This window comes from Rhinolophus hipposideros, assembly GCF_964194185.1.
Source record: "Rhinolophus hipposideros genome assembly, chromosome: 21".
In the NCBI taxonomy this organism is placed as follows: Eukaryota; Metazoa; Chordata; class Mammalia; order Chiroptera; family Rhinolophidae; genus Rhinolophus; species Rhinolophus hipposideros.
The window spans coordinates 38,471,857-38,491,117 of record NC_138067.1 but is presented as its reverse complement, the minus strand read 5'-3'; the positions used below and the strand labels follow the sequence as shown (position 1 = coordinate 38,491,117).

Below are 19,261 nucleotides of genomic sequence, written 5' to 3'. Positions count from 1 at the left end.
GTGGGGTAGAGGCTGGGAGAAACTCTGGGAGGTGGTGATGGATATGGTGTTCCTTATCTTCGCGTTAGTGATGGTTACACAGATGTGTTCACATGTCAAAACTCACTGACTTGTATGCCTCGAACATGTACTGTTCCTTATATATCGCTTACACCTCAGTAAAGTTGAAAATAAATGTAAAAAATAGATATCCAACACCTGAAGCATTAAATCAGTGGCAGCCTTAAAAACTAAATTTTAAAAATCAGTAGCTTGCAAATGTTTATATACTAAGTGGTTTCAAAACTCCAGTATTGGCGGCAAATAACTTACTTTGTAGACACGTCAATACCTTAAAACAATGTCAGCAATAGAATTTTCTGCAGTGCTGTATTTGTGTTGTGTATCTGTGCTGTCCAATTCAGTAGCCACGTGTGGCTACAGAGAACTGGAAACATGGCTGGTGTGACTCATAACCGAATTCTTAATGTATTTGATTTTAATTAACTTAATTTTAAATGGAAAAACCAAATGCTGTTATTGGATAGCATAGCTTTACAACTAAAAGCTAAAAAGAAGAAGAAAGAAAAATAAATAAGTCTAAAGTTCTTTTGAAAAAAACTTTATAGCTGGCATACACGGAGCCCTAAATCAAGCTGTGCACGATTTAGCATCTTATATGAGACCACTCACAGAATCATCTCAACAGCCCCATTTTACAGATGAAAACATTGAAGCTCAGAAAGGGTGCCGATGACTTCTCCTGATTCTAACAGTGAGGACTGATTGAGCTATGATTGGGGCTGGGGTCTCTTCGTCCCGCCCACCCACACACCCACAGTCCAGCCTCCACCCCTCCCACCTCACCTCCTTCACCTCCCTCACCTCACCTCCAGTTCACCAGTTGCCTGCTGCCTTTTCCTGATCTCCTCATTGATAATGTTCACAATTTTCTCTAGCCTGGCCTCATCCACAAAGCCATCACCTCTCTGGGCACAGAGGGGAAAGTGCACAGACATGTGTTTCCCACCTTCCCAGGACCCCAGCACCACCCTCCTTCCCTGTTCAGGACCCTTGCTCACCTTCTTGGAATGAACCAGTTTCCCATCCACAAACACTTCAAACTCCCCAGCGGACAGGGTAGATATTTCCTCCTCCTGGGGAGGGAATGTTGGGGGTGGGGGGAGGCTAAGAACTCCACTCCAAGCCCCTCAGGGGTTGTGGAGCCCTGACTACCCACCACTCCCCCAGATCACCAGCACACTCACAAAGAGTAGACAATTGGGAAATTGCTGCTCCAGACTCTTTTTCAGTAGAATGTACTGTGGGGAGGAGATGGGATCATTGGGTCACAGGATCACAAGATCATGGGGTCACGGGATCATGGGATCAGGGGTTTTGTGGGGAGGAGAAACAGGAATTCCTTGCAGATTTCATGTCCCACATTCCCTCCACCTCCAAAGCCAAAAACACTCACCCGTAGGCTATAGCTTCAGAGGCCACTGGAGGCCAAGGGCAAGAGGAGGGAGGCAGAGAGAAACAGAAGAAAGACACCATGTCAGTATCTCCCCAAGTCCACAGGGACCCTGTGAACCGCTGAGTCAGGTCACATCCTTCACCTGCTCAGAACCCTCTCATAGCACCGTCTCACTCAGGGCAGAAAACCACTGTCCTCCCCGTGGTCCACAAGCCCCCACGTGACCTGCCCCATCTCCTCCCATTCTCCCCTGGCCACTCTGCTCCAGCCACAGGGTCCTCTTCGCTCTCCTCCCAGCATCCTGGCATGCCTTTCTCAGAGCCTCCGCACTGGCTGTCCCTCCGCTGAATGCTCTTTCCCTGGTGTCCACATGGGCACCATCCTTCTCCCCCCTCCTTCAGGTCTTTGTTCAACTGCCACCTTCTCAGTGAGGCTTTCCTGATGACCACCCTAGCTAAAGCTGTGACACCCCAAGATGCCTTTTGTCCATAGCACTGATCACCTTCTAGAATACCAGATAATTTACTGTGTGTCATACTTATCCCACACCAAAATGCCAGTGCCACAAGGACAGGATCTCTGACACTGGTGTGTCCCGGATGCCGAGAACAGGGCCTGGCATATGGGAGGTGGTTGAACAGTTGTTGAGTGGAAAAAATAATAAATACATGGAGTCAGAGAAGAGACAGTGAGTGGAGGAGAGAGACAGAGTGGCAGAGACCGCCCTGGGCAGAGATAGAAGACAGAAAAAGTGAGACAGGGAGCAATAAGAGGGAGAGAACCTTCTAGAGCAGAAGAGAGGCATGGACATTGGAGGCAAGACAAAGCCCCTCCCCCTGTGGCATTGGGCCCTGGGTCTCAGGAAGGTCAAGGAAGGTCATTGCTGATGTTGTCGTTGACGCAGAGACTAGGGCCAGCCTCCTTTGGCTTTGCACTTGTTGTTTCCCCTCCCCCTTACTAGGTTGATCTCCTCCCCTCCCCCACCCCCCGCCCCATCCCCCAGCTCTTAGCAGCGTCCTTCTCACCACTGAGAAGTGGCAGCTGAAGTGGCACCTTCTGAGAAAGGCCCTCCCTGACCACACACTCTGAAGTTCCCCACCACTGGGCCTTCCTCCTGGCACTCTGTCTTTGGGTCCGTTGCCCAGCCTTGCCTGGGGACAAAAGCAGGTGGCTCTGCTTAGCACTGCATCCCCAGCACAGGCCTGGCCAACGGTGCGCAGGCTACTCCGAAATGAATCAATGAATGAAGCTCAGAACCAAGAATGGAGAGGGCGGGGCAGAGCCAGGATTTGAACCCAGAGCTCTCTAGCCCCGAAGAGAATAAGAATGCTAGGTGGAGCCAAGTTTCCCGTCCGGACAGTGGGACTCGCTCTCCTCGCCCTACCTGCAAATCCTCCAAGTCCCAGCACCTGCCCTTTCCCCATGGGGAGGAAAGCAGGCGTGGGTGGGAGCAGCCCCTCACCAGTAGATCACGCGAATCACGATCTTGTTTTCCACTTGGAAGTACACGCTAGTGGAGGCCAATGTGTTGGCAGCAATAGGTAAGGAGGTGGCGGGGGGGATGGGCGTGGGAATAGGTCCCGCAGTGATCTCTGTGAACTTGGTGGCCGCTGGATCTGCCCTCCGGGTGGACCCGACAATGGGCCCGAGTAAATCAACGGCCGACCGAGTGAGCGCAGAATCTGGCTCTGGAATGGGCCCGGATTCTTTGGCGACTGATAGGACGCGCTTCACACTAGGCGTCGGCGCAGAATCCTTATCAGGCGACAAAGTGGGCTCCGGAGCAGATTCTGGGGGCGGATCCAAAGGCAGGGCCGAGCTCGGGAAGGACTCCGAGGCGGGGACAGCGGCCGCGACCGGGACCCGGCCTGGGCGTGGGGTTGGGGTTTGGGTCCTGATCGGGGTCAGGGTCCGGAGCGGGATCGGGGTCCCAATAGGAGTCGGGGTCCGGACCTGGATCGAGGTCGGGACCGGAATCTGGGTCCGGACGGGAGTCAGCGTCCGGACCGGAGTCGGCGTCCGGACCAGGGCGGAGGGGACCAGGGTCGGGGTCTGGACCGAGGCTGAGGCCGGAACCGGTGTCGGGGTCCCGACCGGGGTCGAGGCAGGAATCAGAATCGGGGACCGGCCGGGGATCGAGGGCCTCACCCGGGTCGAAGCCCGGAGCAAGGCCGAGGTCCGGGCCGGGGAGGGGGCTGGGGCCCGCGCCTGGTGGTTCATGGGGGCCATGGGGTCCCGGGGAAACCCGGGTTGGGATCCCGCCCGCCCGCCCGCCTTCCTCGGGCGGGGGAGAGCCTTGCACACACCAGGGTTCTAAAATGGGGCGCGACCACAAGGGGGACTGTTACACGGTGTTCCACTCGCTGCGCAGGTTCTAGTGCTCGGGGCCAGGGATGGGGCGGCTGGGCCTCGCCGAGTAATTTCTACTCCTTTAGCCCCCACCCCCGGGGTAAGGAACACGCAGGCAGCCCCAGCGTTCCCCTCACTGTCGTTAACATTCACGTGTTCAGTATACGTGTCCCGGTCATCTGTAAGCAGATCTGTAAGCCGATGGTTTATATGTTTATCCTGTGCACGGTGCAGTACTGGGTGAGTCTGGGGACAGAGCAGCGATCTGGAAAAGCCCTGGTCCAGGGATCAGGCTCCTGTCCAGTAGGGGGAACATACCTATCACTAAACGTAGACCGACTAGTGTGGTCAGGACTGGGGTGGGGGACGCCCAGACAGAGGAGTCAGAGACAGGGTGCGGGCATCGCAGGGACCTGTGGGATCCCAGAAGAGGTGCTAGAACCAGTCTGGGGCAGAAAGGGCTCCCTAGAAGAGGGATGACAACTGAAAGACTTGGAGAAAAATAATAACAGATTTTACATTTATATAGAGCTAAGTGTTACACACATGCCCACAGCTAGTAAGTGGCAGAGCCAGGATTCAAACAAGCTGTCAGACTCCAGAGTTCTGGTGCAGAACCACTCTGCCAAGAACTCCATCACACAGAACTCTATCACAGGATAAGCTCCTCCAGGGTGGGATATCCCCAGCTCCTAGCACAAGTGTTGGCACCCAATAAATATGTCTTTTTATTTTGAAATAGTTTAACACAAGAAGTAGGAAAAATCGTACAAAGAATCCCTGTGTAACTTTCACGATACATAAGTAACAACACCTTATGTAACCACGGAATGTAAAACCTTATGTGAAACCAGAATGTTGACATTGGTCCCATACTATTAGATCAAGTACAGACCTTGTTCACATTCACGAATGGGTTTCCAATAGAGGAGAGTCCTGACCCCTCTCTCTGTTTCCCGGAGCCCTTCCTCTGTTAAACCTCGGGCCTGAGTCTCAAAAGCCAGGAAGATCAGGCAACACATCCAATTTTCTGTGTGATGCTAAGCAAGTCTCTACCCCTCTCTGGGCTTCGATTTTCCCCTCTGTGAAATGGGCTTCCTGCTTCTAGATAATATTGAAAACTAACATTTACTGAGCACCTATTGTGTACCAGCCTGTTATAAAATGCTTTGCACTTATTATTTAATACAACTTTCTGAAGCAGATTCTATAAGCATTCTCATTTTACCGGTAAGGACATTGAGGCACAGAGAAGTGAAATGACTTGTCTGTATAAGAGGCAGAAACAAGATCTGGACCTAGGCAATCTCATTTCTGTGCAAAAATAAATAGACTTTATATTTTCAGTGATCATTTGGGTTACTTTATGTACGTACTATTACCATTGTGCTAAATGCAGTAAGTTTGGGCCTGAAAGATTTAAAGCTTGGCCAAAAGAAAAAAAAATTACAAGTTGCCCCTTGGTGTGGAATGCCTTCTACCTTAGTCCTTTGGGACTCTGCTTCCTTTCACCTGTAAAGTGAGGGATTTGGATCAGAGTAACTTTCCCTTCCCTGAGAGCTCTGATAATCTGAGATGGTCTTCCTTATCCCGGAAGCTGCTACCTTAGGCTAAGCCTGCAGCAGCCTACGTATGAGGCAAAGCCATGGAGCAGGGCCTGCTGATTTGGATAGGGAACTCTTCCCTTATGATGGTCAATCAGAGAACTTCGGTCACCCCTATTTGATAATCCAGCCAGCTCTGTTCCTGTAATGACTACTGAATGTGTACGGCAATAGTGCCAAGCTCTGCCATAGATAAGGCATTCTTTAGGCCCGGAAGTACATCAAAGGGGGAATCCATGGGGCTCAACTGCCTGCCTTGTGTTTATACAGCCACTGATTAAAGTAATATCATGAGTTCTTCCCATCCAAGATGGGAAAGCACATCTTGCCAGCTTGGCTTTTAAACTGAGTTCTGCTCTCTCAGGCTGCATCATTTATTCAAGGCAACAGACTCTGCCTCAACTTCGAGTTATCTTAGGAGGATTCATGGGCTGGTGTCAATGTCTGTATTTAATCTCAATTTAATATTATTTTAGAATAGGCTTTCGTTTCAATGTCCACTTATTCTTTAATGGTAAAGTCATTCCTCACGACACATTCAATATAGTGAAACCTGAAAGAATTTATAGGTATTTATTCACTATACAGGCCCTGTTGACTGAATTAAAGAAATATACAGATCTCGTGGCTGACAGTCTAATAAAAGGATTCCTTCATTTGTTCATGTGTTGCTATATTCCATTTGTTATTTTTCTCTGTTTTTTCTTCTTCAGTTCCCATGATTTTGCTCATTTCCAAAAGTCTTTGGACACAATCCCAGCCTACAACCCGCTAGAAAATATGGAGAAGGAGGACTGGCAGGAATTGGCTGATGTAGGCTTTTATTTATTTTTTTTGTGGCAAAAGTAGCATTAAATGTGTAACTGTCTTGGGATATTCCCAATATTAAGGGAGATCGCCCGCCCCACCCCCACCCCCGCTAGATCTTATATTTGTTCCATCTCGTTTGGAAGGAAAGTTCAGGACCCAGAGAGGCAGAGACAAGTCAAAGTATTTGCACTTTCCCTTTATTCTACATCCAAAATAGTGCCAGCAACATTCGATCACTGCCAGCTCTGCTTCCTACCACTTGCCAAAGACTGGATTCTTCAACTGTCTGAACGACATCCATGACCCATGTCTTATTTCTGTTTTCCAGTAATTTGATGGCATGAGAAGGGAGTATCTGTGTCCCACAACCTGGATGGTTTTCTTTCCACAGGGCGAAAGCAACATGCTGGTGGAATGTGACTGTACCTTCTCCCATCAAGAGGTGGAGTCTGTTTCCCTACTCCTCAAATCTGGGCTGGCCTTGTGACTTGCTCTGGCCAGTAGCATTTGGGCAAGTGATGACGTTCAGCAAGGTCCACTCTCTCTTGGGGCCCTTCCTTAGCCTTGAGACTAAGCCAGGAGGGCCTGGGGGAGCGGAGCAGAGCAGCCAGCCTCCAGCAGACCCCTGAGCTTACTACACACATTCATGAGCCCCTCCCGGATCAGGCCAGCCCAGTCCAGCCCAAGCAACAGAACTCCAGCCAACCTGTACACTTGGCAGCAAAAATATGTTTTGTATTTTATGCCATTGAGTTTACGCAGCATTATTGTGGTAACAGATAACTGACACAACTAGCCACAATTTTGTTTTAAACATTTTGCTGTTAAACATAGCATGCAAAAAAAAAATACCCTGCATAGAACGACTTACTTAACAACATAAGGTGATATAAGGCGAGTATCCTTATCACCACCGATATCAGAAGACAGGTTCCCATAATCCCTCTGTGCACCCCCTACCACAAATATCACCCATTATGCTGACTTCTACGGTAACTACTTTTATAGTTTTACCACCCAAATGTGCCTTTCTGACATTCCAGTTTAGGTTTTTGTTTATCTTTTAAGTCTCTCTTCATTTATAGGTTTCCCTTCATTCTTTTTCCTCCCTTGATAATTATTTGCTTTTTTCTAAAACAACTTTACTGAGAAATCATTTAAAGACCACAAAATTCACCTGTTTTAAGTGTATATCTCCAAGCCATTTAGTAAACTGACCAAGCTGGGTACCATCACCACAACCATTTTGGAATATTTCCACCACTCCAGCAAGATCCCTCCTGCCTATTTAGTTCATTTCCATTCCCTTCCCCAGGCCCCTCATCTACTGTCTCTACAGACATGCCTCTTCTGGACATTTTATATAAATGGAATCATACGACATAAATGGCACATTTCATTCAGCATGTTTTCATGATACATCCAAGTGGTAGTATGTACAGTACTTCATTCTTTTTTATGGCTGAATAATATTCCACTGTGGGGTGAGACCATATTCTATTTATCCACTCACCAGTTGACGGACACAGGTTGTTTCCACATTTTGGCTATTCTGAATAATGCTGCTGTGAACATTTGCATGCAAGTTTTTATATGTACATATTTTTTTCTCTTGGGTAGATACCTGGAAGTAGAGATGCTGGGTTATATGGTAATTCTGCTTAATTTTTAAAGAAACTGCCAAAATGTTTTCCAAAAGGGCTTCATCATTTTACATTCCACCAGCAGAGTATGATGGTCCCCATTTTTCTATATCCTTGCCAACACTTGTCTGTCATTGTGATTAGTCATTCTAGTGGGTAGGAAGTGGAAGGCTCCTTCTTCAAGAAACCAATTATGGAATCCTCAGTCTGGATTTTGCTCATGCCCATGGTGTTACATAACATGTCCTTGTGTCCCCTGAATGTCTTGTAAATAGGTATCCAGTTGAGCTACATCAAATTGCCAATATCCAAAATTTTAAATCTGAACAGATATCAGTGCACCTCTCTTAGGAATAACAGAAGGAATCAGTCTGCTACTCTCTGTGCTACCAGTGAGAAAGAAAAAGTTGTTACCTAGTGATGTCACATGGGACGTTTGTGAGGTTCTCCAAAACAATATGTATACATGGGAAAACTTTTAAAATAGAACAAAGGTGTACACTGAGAAAAGGCAGTCTCCCCAGGAATTCTTATACACCATGGTGGGAGTGTGGGCTGAGGAAGCCATCTGTTGATTCTTGGTGAAATTGATAGCTATGCCCCATAACCAGGCAATCTCTCTCCTGGGTATATATATCTGTGACAGACTCTAGTCTACTCAAAATGTTCACTGCCCCTTCCTCACAGAGGATTGACTTACTGCTCTACAGATACCAGGCTTAGCCAGGTGACTTGCTTTAGCAAAAGAAATGTGAGCAGCAGTGTTAAGAGCCTCAGACATGGTTCACTACTTCTTCCTCTCCCACAGAGCCTGGCAATGTACCAGACAGAGGCTGCTCTGTTAGCCTCAGCCTGGGAGCGAAAACAATGTGGAGGAGCCCCAACAACAAATACAAATCACACCGCCTGATCAGTCAAAGCTGACCAAAATAAGGGCCTTTATAGAGGTCTCTGGAGAGATGGGGAGAGAAAAAAATATAGGATATAAATAACCATTATGTACAACTTCCAGTGGTAAAACTCTCCCAGCCACCCCTTCCAGCTTGAACTCCAAAGTCTGAAGCAGAGATTGGCACCACCAGGTAAATATAAAAGTATCCAGGCTCTGTCTCCAGGCGCCGATGAAGATGGGGCAGGTCAGGCCTAGAAACAAAGTGAGTAGGAGGCATTAGAAAGGGCTGCCCCTCTGCCTCCTCCCCCTCCCCCCAGGGAGGGGAAATCAGTAGAGAAGGTCTGGCTGAGGCTCCACACTCTGACCTCTTCAGGCCCGCGGTCTTGAGAAGGTAGCAAGTAGCTCAAAACGACAGCAAGAGGAATTACAGATATAATTAAATTGAGTCAGAACAGAAAAATAGATTATGGACCTTCCAAAGACTCTACCCTCCTCATTTTACAGATATGACAAAGTAGGGCCACAGGCAATACAGGGGCTGCCCAGTGTGTGCAATGTGTGCAGAGGAGGTAGAGGGGAATAGCTACCTCCCGTACATAGACCGAAGGAGCAGATATGACGTAAATCTCGCGAGCGTCTCCATCTTCAGGACGACTCCAATCTGCGGCTGAGCTGCGGAAGAAAAAGACCGAGGCTCTTTACATTCTCAGATCTTATGTTCCCCACCCACCGTTGAGGGGAACCCAAAGCCAACTGGGGGAACTGTGGAGCGACCCAATCGGGAGAGGGCTGGAGCAGGGATAAAAGGGACGATCAGGAACGCCCGTGCAGGAATCAGGCGAATTGCATTGAAGAGATAGAAGCAAGCAGCCAAGAGGGCTAAGGCACAGGTCTGCAGCCCAGTCCCTCACCTTGGGACATCGCCGGAACTGTCCGGCGTCCTCATGTTGTTGAGTGCATCAGGGAGCGCGTGGACAGATGGCTCCGGGGTCCCAGCCAGCAAGCGAGACCCAATATCCCGGCCAGGCCCACGGCGTCGCACGTGGACCAGCAAGAGCGCAGCGCCAGCCAAGCCCGCGGCCACCAGCAGTCCCAAAGCCGGTGGCAAAAGAAAGCGCTGTGGGTCGCCCTGCCTCAGGCCGGGCAGGGCCGCGGGCACTTCGCCTGCACCGTCGTCGGCGCCGTCGGGATGGACCCGGAACTCGCAACGCGTGCCCATGTAGCCGGGTGCGCAGGCGCAGACGAGGCCGGAGAAGTGGGCGTAGCAGCGGCCGCCGTGGGCGCAGGGCCGCGCGGCGCACGGGTCGGCGCGCTCGCGGCAGTCACGACCCGCGAAGCCCAGCGCACAGGAACAGCGCCGCGCGCCGCCACCCTCCAGGCACGTGCCGCCGTTGGCGCAGGCGCGGCCGGCGCAGTCGTCCAAGTCGTGCTCGCAGCGCGGCCCCGCGAAGCCTGCGCGGCAGCGGCAGCGCAACGCGTGGCCCAGGTCCAGGCAGAGCCCGCCTGTGGGGGGAGGGGCGTCAGGGGTGCGGCCTGGGGGAGGGTTCCCCTCGGCCGCCTTTCTCTTTTCTCTTTCTGTAAGCCCCGCCTCATCTTGTCTCTGGGTTCCCCGGTCTCCAACTCCACGGCCAACCTCTGGGACTGTGCCTGGAGCCCCTCCCTGCTGGTAAAGTCGTGATTAACCCAGTCTTCACCAGCAGGCAGGTGCCTCTCTTTTTCTCTCAGTGTCTCTCTTTTTCTCTCAGCTTCAACTGTACTTAAATAGCTAACGGTTCCAGAAGGATGGGTTTGGACCACTTGGCCTTTGCCAAAGCCTTCTCCCTTTTTACTTCTTCCGTTTCTTCCGTTCTTTTTACCTTTTCTCTTCCTGAGCTTAACCTTCAGGTCTCTGCTTAGATGTTCCCTCCTCCAAGAAGCCCTCCCGGACTCTTCCTCCATACCAGCTCTGCACTTTCCCAATCACAACCCTGACCACTCTGGGCTCTGTCTAAGGACGACTCTGTGTTCCTCTCTGGGCTGGTACCACTATGAGGGCAGAACCTAGAGCTGGCCTGGTCATTGCTGTGTCCCTAGTATCACTCAGCCCAGAGTAAACACTCAGTGAATGTTTTGATGAGAATTAGTATTATTATACTACTGCACTGAGCCCTTTACATTCATATTTAATCTATTAACGCATAGATCAGGTCTCTCCACTGCTCAGAACTTTACTGTTGCTTTGTCTTCCTCAGGGTAAAACCAAAATCCTCCCCATGGCCCATTAAGGCCCATTATGTCCTGGTCACCTCCCTGACCTCATTTCTCACCACTTTCCCCTCACTCACTGCTCCAACCGCACTGGCTTTCCTGTGATCCTCAACACACCAGGCACATTCCTACCTCAGAGTCTTTGCACTTGCTGTTCCCTCTACCTGGAACAAACTTTTCCCCCAGGTGCTCACATTGGTCCCTCCTCACTAACTTCACCTAACCACTCCAGCTAAAATGTCAACCTACCCACCCCCCCCATACTCCACATCCCCTTTCTGGCTTTAGTTTTCTTCTTAGCTTTTATCACTACCTAACCTCCCACATAATTTACTTTATCTTATTTATTGTCTACCTGCCCCATCAGCTCTGAGGGTAGGGGTTTTGGTATTTCATTCCCTGCTGTATCTGCAGTGCCTAGAACAAAGTCTGGCACACAGTAGATGTTCAATTAACATTTACGAGACAGGAATATCACCTCACCCATTTTACGGAAGAACAAACTGAGGCTGGGCAGAAAGGGTGGTTCACTTCCCCAGGTCTCAGGCCTAAAGGAGGCAAAGCTGGGATTCCCATCCAGGACTGTCTGAGCCAAGCCCTCCTCTTGCCTACTGACCATGCAGGGACCCCACCCCCACCCCCATCCCTGACCGTTCTGGCCTCCCCACGTCACCATTCCGGCATGGCTGCAGGCTGCACCGGTCCAGCCTCTTCTCACAATTGGAGCCTTGGAAACCGGGCGGGCAGTGGCAGATGTAGGCAGAGTCAGGGTCTGCACCTCCCACACACAAGCCACCATTGAAGCAAGGTCCATCCGCACATGTCACCCCGCTCACCTCACATCGCAACCCGTAGAACCCACGGGGACAGGTACATTCGAAGGAACCCAGTGTCTCCTGAGCAGGGGCAAGAGGACTTCAGATTGGGGTCTCCTTGTAGCAAACCCCATCTCCCTCCTCAGTCTTGACCATGGGGGGTGCTGCTCCTTGTCAGGTCCCACCCCCCAGCATGCAGGAACCTCACCTGGGAAGTCCTCCCCAAACAACCCTTCATTTGCTCCATGTTTCTGGGTCGGCCCATCCGACCCACAGGGAGGAGGGTCTGGAAACCCAGAGACAGCCCATTCCGCCCTCCATTGCTTTGTCTACCAAACGCTGCCTTCCTGGTCTGCCCTCCCTGATTCTGTCCACATAGCCAAATCCTACTTTGAACTCCTAGCTCCGAGCCCCTCTCCTCCATGGAGACTTCTCAGGCCCTCCCCCTAATTTGAACCCTGAGTGTGTCTCCCTGTCCCATGCTGGTAATGTCCAGATGTCCCACTCTGGGCTCTACATTATCCCAGTGCACACCCGGCTCATTCCTACAGCCCCTCCTTTGCTTACCCAAGCCACTCACCTGGTCTACCGTCTCCAGTCACCTCCCTTCAGCCAAATCAGACTTCAGAAGCCCCAGCCCTGGGCCCATCTGCAGGAAGCCCTCTCTGATGAACCCCATCCCTAATCCCCAATCCACCTGGCCCCACCACCCCCTACCTTGAGCTCGGAGTTGTTCTCTATTCCAGAGGAGGGGCAGTTTGTGGCCCCACAGGACTCCTCATCATTCCCACACCACATCTTTATGTGCCACACACTAGATCTGCTCTCCCAAATCCCATCTCCATCACCTAATCCTACTTCAAGGCCCCAGATGCAGGCTGGACACCTCCAGGAAGCCCTCCCTGACAGCTACCCCAGGCCCTCCAGAGGCTGTTCTCATGGAACCCCTATCAGGGGGTGGTAAGAGCTCCCAAGGCAAAGTACTGATGAGGATGAGGTGGGAGGGGTGGTACTAACACTACAGCTGCCCCCATTGGCACAGGGATTCCCATCACAGGGCCCAGGACCCGGTATGAGGCATCCAGTGGCGGCAGAGGATGGGCCCCTGGAGCTGAGACAGCTGCTGGTGGAGACAGGGACCGTGCAGAGGGACCCAGTCCAGCCCTCCAGGCATCGACATTCGTCAGGCTGCTCACAGAAGCCGTGCTCTGGGCTGCAGCCAGCTCGACATGCCGCTGTGCAGGACAGAGAAGCAGAGGGACAGGGAATACTAATGAGGGCAGAGTCAGTAGGGTAGGAATCAGAGAAGTTTCTGAGAGTTTTCTGTGCACCACCTGGTTTTGTCCTTGCGACAGACAATCTTCTGGGCTAGATGGTATTGTGACCCCCAGTTTATAGACAGGGAAACTGAGGCCCAGAGAGCAGGGGTGACTCGCCCAACTAGGAAGAGGAGGAATGAGGATTTGAACCCAAGCCACTGGACTCCAGAGTCTGTGCTCCTGGAAAGAGAATGGAATAGGGGCTCGCAGGTCTGAACTTGGAGAGTGGAGAATGAAGCTAGAGCATTGGGGATTAGGCAGGGACCCCTGGTCTTTCAGGGGAGACAGGAGGGCCTTGGATTAGGGCCGGTCTGGGAGGATTTGGATAAGCCTGAGAATCCTAGGAACTTGGGAAAGGCTCAGAAATTTGGGGAAGAGTCTGAGAGTACCCAGGATAGAGGATGGATTCCAAGGTTTAGAAAGTAATAGGGTCTGGCTTGCATTTGCAGGGAGGGAGGATAAAGAATTCCTTGGTGAGGGAAGGGGGGGTAAGAGGGCCTAGGAGGAGTTTCCAAAGATCCTGGATGGGGTAGGGAGGGCCCCAGAATTAGAGTAGCTTGGGGGTCATAGCATCTCGAGAGGGGTATGGGTTAGGGGAGGAGGTGGGAGGGTACCGCCAGCATGAGAAACGGGTGTGGGGTTTCTATTTGGGGTGACAAGAGTGCTGGGAAGAGTGAAGGGGGCTGGAGTGCACAGGCAGGGCTGGAGAGAAGTTTAAGGTCCTCAGTTTCCCTGAAGGGGTAGCTGGATCGTGGGAGGGAGTTGAGACCTGTGAATGGAGTTGGAGCATGGCGTGGGGTACAGGGGCAGAAGTCGGCATCATTTCCAAGTTTCCTAGAGGGGGGTGTCTGGGGAACCTGGGGAGGGATCTGGGGTCCCCAGGTCCCTGAAGAGGGTAACCGGGTTGCAAGAAAGGGGCCCGGGGACCATGAGGGGAGCTAAAGAAGGGTGGGAGATGGGTAGTGCTGAATGCAGGACTCACGCGGCGCCTGGCACTCCTCTTCCACCGGGGTGCAGGGGCGCAGTCCGGGGCCGCACCGCGAGGGGGCGCTGCGCGAGCGGCAGAGGCGTGCGCACGCGGCCCCGACGGCGGGCGGCTCGCAGCGCGCGCGGTAGGAGAAGCGCAACTCCCAGGCGCCTGCGCGCTGCAAGTCCCGGGCCCACTGGCCCCCCGCCGGCAGGCGGCGCCGGCCGGCCACACGCGCCAGCAAGCTCCAGGCGGGCCCTGCAGGGAGAAGGGAACGGAGCTGACCGTGGCCCCACTCAGTCTAGCGACAGAGGAGGAGCGCGCAGACTTGCACTTCCCCTGCCCCACTTAGCGAACCCAAGATACCTCTTTTCGAGCCCTGAGAATGGCAGTTACCCCTTAGCAAGGCTCTAAGCTCCCCTAATGCTCCCTGGGACTTTTGATGTCATGATCCCATCTAGTACCCAACGACCATTACGATGATCACAGTTCTCCCATAAAAGCCAAACTACCCCAATCTTTGGCCCCAGAATCTTTGCATATTAGAGTAGTGATGAAACCTCAAACACCCTGTGACTTTTGATATCTCGATATGGCCAAGGGGCAGTAACAGGTCTTTTGAAGTGAGGTCATAATACCCCCAAACTGTGCCATATCAAAATGGTGACAGAGACCCCAATTACTAAACCATAAATTACCCTTATTGCCTGAGGCCTTGGGATACCGGGAGAGTAGGAAGTTGCCCTCAGCAAGGCTCCTAACAGCTTTCTATATCAAAATGATGACAACCCCCACTGTGGGCCTTATATGGCACCCAAGTTCCCTCCAAGGAAGGATAAGATCACTCCACGTCCCTCCCTTTGCTCAATATTCTTTGTTCAATATTCTCTCTGGTGAAACTAACATCCCATAGAGCAACCTGGGACCTCTGAATAGACATGTCACAGAGCTTCACATACAAGAACTATATTGTACCTTGAATTCTCAAAATCAGATGGTGACAGAGCAAGAATGTCACTGTGAGATGCTATATCCTGTTCTGGTGGCTTTGGTTCCAAGATAGAGTTTCCTCCACTTCGCCTGGTGTCAGGACCACGGACTTCTACATCCAGTACCAGGACATTTCTGTACTGTCATCTCAAGAGCCCTGGAGCTGTCACCACCCAGCACCTCTCTCCAGGAGCTGTGATTACATCATGGGTCCAGCAATCCCGTGAACGCCCCACTCTTCAGACGGCCCTATGACACTGTCCTGGACCTCAACTCACATCAGGGCCCAACTCCCTGGAGCCCCCACACTCTACACTGCAGTCCCAAGACTGAGGATACTCACCTCCAATCTGCTCTCCTAACTCCTCTCTCCAGGCTTCAATGATGAAAGAGAAGGTGCCCTGGTTGGGTGGAGGAAGGGGGAGAGGAAAGAATGTAAGACTGGGCAGGACAGGTACTCAATGAGGCCAGAGTTTAGGGATGTTTACCATTCTGGGGACCAGACAGGCAAGAGATAGCTAATTCCCAGTGGGGCTAGTCCAGGGAAGGAATAATAGTCTGGGCTTTCTTTATTGAGCACTTACCAAATGGCAAGTGCTATACTCAAGATACCTGGTTGAATCCCTCAAAACGGACCCTCATGAGATACCATGATGACCTCATTTCACAGATGAGGAAACTGAGGCTAGAAAAGGGAAAATTACTTGCCCAAAAGGACAAGGCTCTAAAATTCAAATATAGGTCTGTTCACCTCTGCAATTTTTGGGTTGTGGGAAGGGAGATAAGATTTTAGAGGTGAAAGAATCATGACTACAGACCCCAAATGGAAGATCTGAGAAGGGATAATGTAAGAAGAGATTGGGGTCCCCAAGATAGGGTGTGGGAGGGCCCTTAGGTGCAAGAAGATTTGGAATTAAAGATAAGAATCCCAGTATTTAGGGATTCACAGAACAGAAATAGGGTTCTATGAGTTTAGGATTTGCAGGTGTGTAGGGGATTCCAGGAATTTGGGGTCCAAAGAATGCAGGGCTGGGATCAGAACGTTTGGGATCCCTAGAGAGCAAGGTGGAGTTAGAAAAATTGGGGTCCCCAGTGGGTAGAGCTTATGGGTCTGAGAATGAGGGGTTCCAGGTGGTAGACTTACTGGTCTGGGAATTTGGGATGGGGGGGCAGGGCTGGGGTCTTGGAAGTTGGAGGGCAGAAAGAGGGCAAGGTTTGGGTCAGGTCCCCAGCACCGGGATGCCCTGGGGCCGGGTCTCACCGGCCAGACGTCCCGGAAAGGCACGCGCATGAGGCCATCGGGCAGCGGCAGGTCGGGCGCCCCGGACTGCTCGGTGTAGACCGGTCCGCGCGCACTCAGCGCCGCGCCCAGGGCACAGCGAGCCTCAGCGGCCTCCTCGGAGACCCCTGGCTTCAGGCAGACCCTGAAGAACAGGCGGCAGGGGCCCCCGGCGGCGCTGCAGGGGGACCGCGGGATCCCCGGGCCAGGGCCAGGCCCGAAAGAGTGGATCTGCAGCTCGAAGACGCCGGCCAGCCGTACCTGGGACGGAAGGGGCACAGGGTGAGGGGACCGCAGGGATCCGGGGGTCTCGCCCCCCTTGAGGTCCCTCCACTCCACCCCCCCAGACCTCTGGGTCGCACTCCCATCATCCCTTTCCACTCCGCTCTGACCTGGGGAAGGAAAAAGTGTGCCAGGATCACCGTCCGGGACAGGAGTTGGAGCATCCACGAGGCGACCATGGCCTTTCTGAGGTCTGGGGAGCCGCAGCTGCTGGCTCTGGAGCCTTATATCTGAGGGGACGGCTCCGCCCCTTCAGGCAGCTACCCGGCTCCAGGGACCCTAGGGGAGGAGGTCGAGGGGAAGGCAAGCATGCTGGAGCAACAGTGAGATGGTGTCGTGGGCACAGGCAATGCAGTGAGGGAATGATCTTGTGTGTGGTTGGAGGCCGACTGTGTGCGGCTACGTATGGGGTGAGGTCAGGCGGTGAAGCCTGGGGGTGACGGTGTATATGATGCGAAGATTCTGAGTGTGTGTGTGGTGTAGCAGGAGCTGCTGGACAAGTGCCCAGGACTTTGTGATTGTGTCTAGGTGAGATTGTGTTACGTGCTCCACGTGTGCCTCAAACTGTATACGGTTTAGCCAGTTTGCGAGGCTGTGAATGATTGTAAGATTCCGCGTGGACGCACGCACACCTGCGTGAGAGGGGCTGCATGTGATTTCATGACTGTGTGACTTGTGTGCGTGCTTCTCTGTGCGTGTGTAAGAGTAGATACATGTGAGAGCCTGGACCACCGTGTGCAGTCGTATGAAGCTGTGACTTTGTCATCTGTGCAGGAGCCTGTAGGAGGCCGGATGTGGGTGTGTTTGGGGAGTGGGTAGGGTCTGTGCGCGGTTGTGAATGACTGAGGGTGCACGTGTGAAGGAGATGCGGTATGGGGGGTCCATGGCTGAGCTGTGTGTGGATACGATTAAGATCGGAGTTCTTTGTGGACGTGTGTGTGTGTTTCCCCTCCCTAAGACAAAGCAACCCTCCCAAACCCGCATCGCGCACGCACCAGACGCCAGGGCGAGCTCTCGCCTCGGAGGGGGTTCCCAGCTGTATGTAAATGTCGCCATCTGCCGGGCGGCGGCGCCCCTCCCCCTTTGGGCCGCAGCTGGGCTGCGCGTTTGGCCTCCGGAAGGTGTGAGGAGCAAATGGGCAGGAAATTCCGTCTTCACATATCAAGGGCCTGATCCCTCACTCCAGGATGGGGGGGGGGGGGGCGGGGCGGGAGTGAGAGGCACCCCTGGGGCCTCCAGAAGCCGCTTAGTATTCCGGGACGATGGCAAGGAAAGCCAGTTAGGAGCAGATGTTCCAGCCCTCTGGTCATAATCACTGTGCCAGGTGCGGGGCAAAGCCCTTTGCACGGAGCAAGCTTTTTTCCTCCCCAGAATAAAAACTGTAATACTTACAGGCGAATAACTATAGGGGAAAATACAGGTTCAACTTCTATACATATTTTTCTTTTAGGGAAGATAGAGTGAACAATAAAGCCCAGCCTAGCACAGCCAGGCATACTGTGCTTTGTCATTTTTAATAAACCAGAGAATTCAATCTACTTTTCTCTTAATCCTGAGGACGGGAGTCGTGGGTTTTGAGCAGAAGGCCATAGTCAAAACGTGCAGAACATCCCAGGGTCCTTTGCACAGGTTTTCCCTCTACTTGTTCTTTCCACCCCCTTCTCTACTTAATCGTTCTCACCATTGACTTCACGTCCTATGGGAAGCCTTCCCTAACACTCCAAGCACCTCCTCTGAGTTGCCATAGCCCCGATTCCTCTATCCCAGCCCTGACCACTCTGGTCTATGGGGTCTTTAATCTGCCCATGTCCCTCTCCTGCATAGACTCTCCCATGGCTCCACAGTGCCTTGAAAATACACTTCGAGATTCTAAATTTGCCATTTGAGACCCTCCTTCCACATTATGCTTACTCCAACAGGTTCTGTGGCCCCAAAGCATGGAGCCAGACCTTGTGGACCAGTTACTAGGAGACAAATGAGGCCCTGTATTGGGGTAGGTAGAGTGAGCTTCCCATCATAGGAGACATTCAAATGGGATTTGGACAGCCATCAGACTAGCTGTGGGACAAGGCAAATTCCTGCCCTGGATAATTATATGGGAGGGTATCTCAAAAAATGTAAAGATCATAAAAATAGCCAGCCTTTATTGAGCATCGGTGCCAGGCTTGATAGTGTTTCACGTGAATTCTTTCACGTGTGTGAAGTACTTTAAGGGATTTCTAAGCATCTTTTTGGCTATTCAGGACTTTTCCTTATGTGCTGACCTTAGAGCCCACAGAAGGCCATGATGAGGTGACATGTGAGCAAAGACCTAAGAGGGGAGAGGGTAAGCCCATATGGATCCTGGGGAAAAACATTCATGGCAGAGAGAACAGCGAGTGCAAAGGCCCTGAGGTGACCATGCCTGGCGCACTCTGATATCCCCGTAACTACCCTTGTTTCATTCTGGTCTCCGCTCAAATACACCCTCCTGAGCCCTTCCCTGACTGTTCCATCCCATCTAAAACAGCCCCAAGTCCCCAAACCACTCCATCTCCTTACCATACTTTTTCTTTATGCATCTGTTACCCCGAGAAATACCTGACCATTGTCTGTCTCCTCCAAGAGA

At 52.0% G+C, this 19,261-nt stretch overlaps 2 protein-coding genes across 2 annotated transcripts; both read right to left on the bottom strand.

Annotated features, from left to right (window-relative positions):
* Positions 1–860: 860 nt before the first annotated feature.
* Positions 861–3,676, bottom strand: SELENOV (selenoprotein V; the record flags this gene model as incomplete). Its single annotated transcript, XM_081031510.1, has 5 exons — positions 861–968; positions 1,062–1,136; positions 1,248–1,301; positions 1,457–1,481; positions 2,925–3,676. The coding sequence occupies 5 exons, from the start codon at positions 3,674–3,676 to the stop codon at positions 861–863; spliced, it is 1,014 nt and encodes a 337-aa protein (XP_080887636.1).
* Positions 3,677–7,717: 4,041 nt separating this feature from the next.
* On the bottom strand, positions 7,718–17,739 carry DLL3 (delta like canonical Notch ligand 3). The gene is made up of 10 exons (XM_081032111.1): positions 17,649–17,739; positions 16,764–16,932; positions 16,354–16,632; positions 15,436–15,493; positions 14,118–14,360; positions 12,834–13,051; positions 11,675–11,897; positions 9,666–10,257; positions 9,342–9,426; positions 7,718–9,005 (listed from the first exon to the last, which is right to left on the bottom strand). The coding sequence occupies exons 2-10, from the start codon at positions 16,830–16,832 to the stop codon at positions 9,000–9,002; spliced, it is 1,773 nt and encodes a 590-aa protein (XP_080888237.1). The 5' UTR covers positions 16,833–16,932; positions 17,649–17,739; the 3' UTR covers positions 7,718–8,999.
* Positions 17,740–19,261: the final 1,522 nt, after the last annotated feature.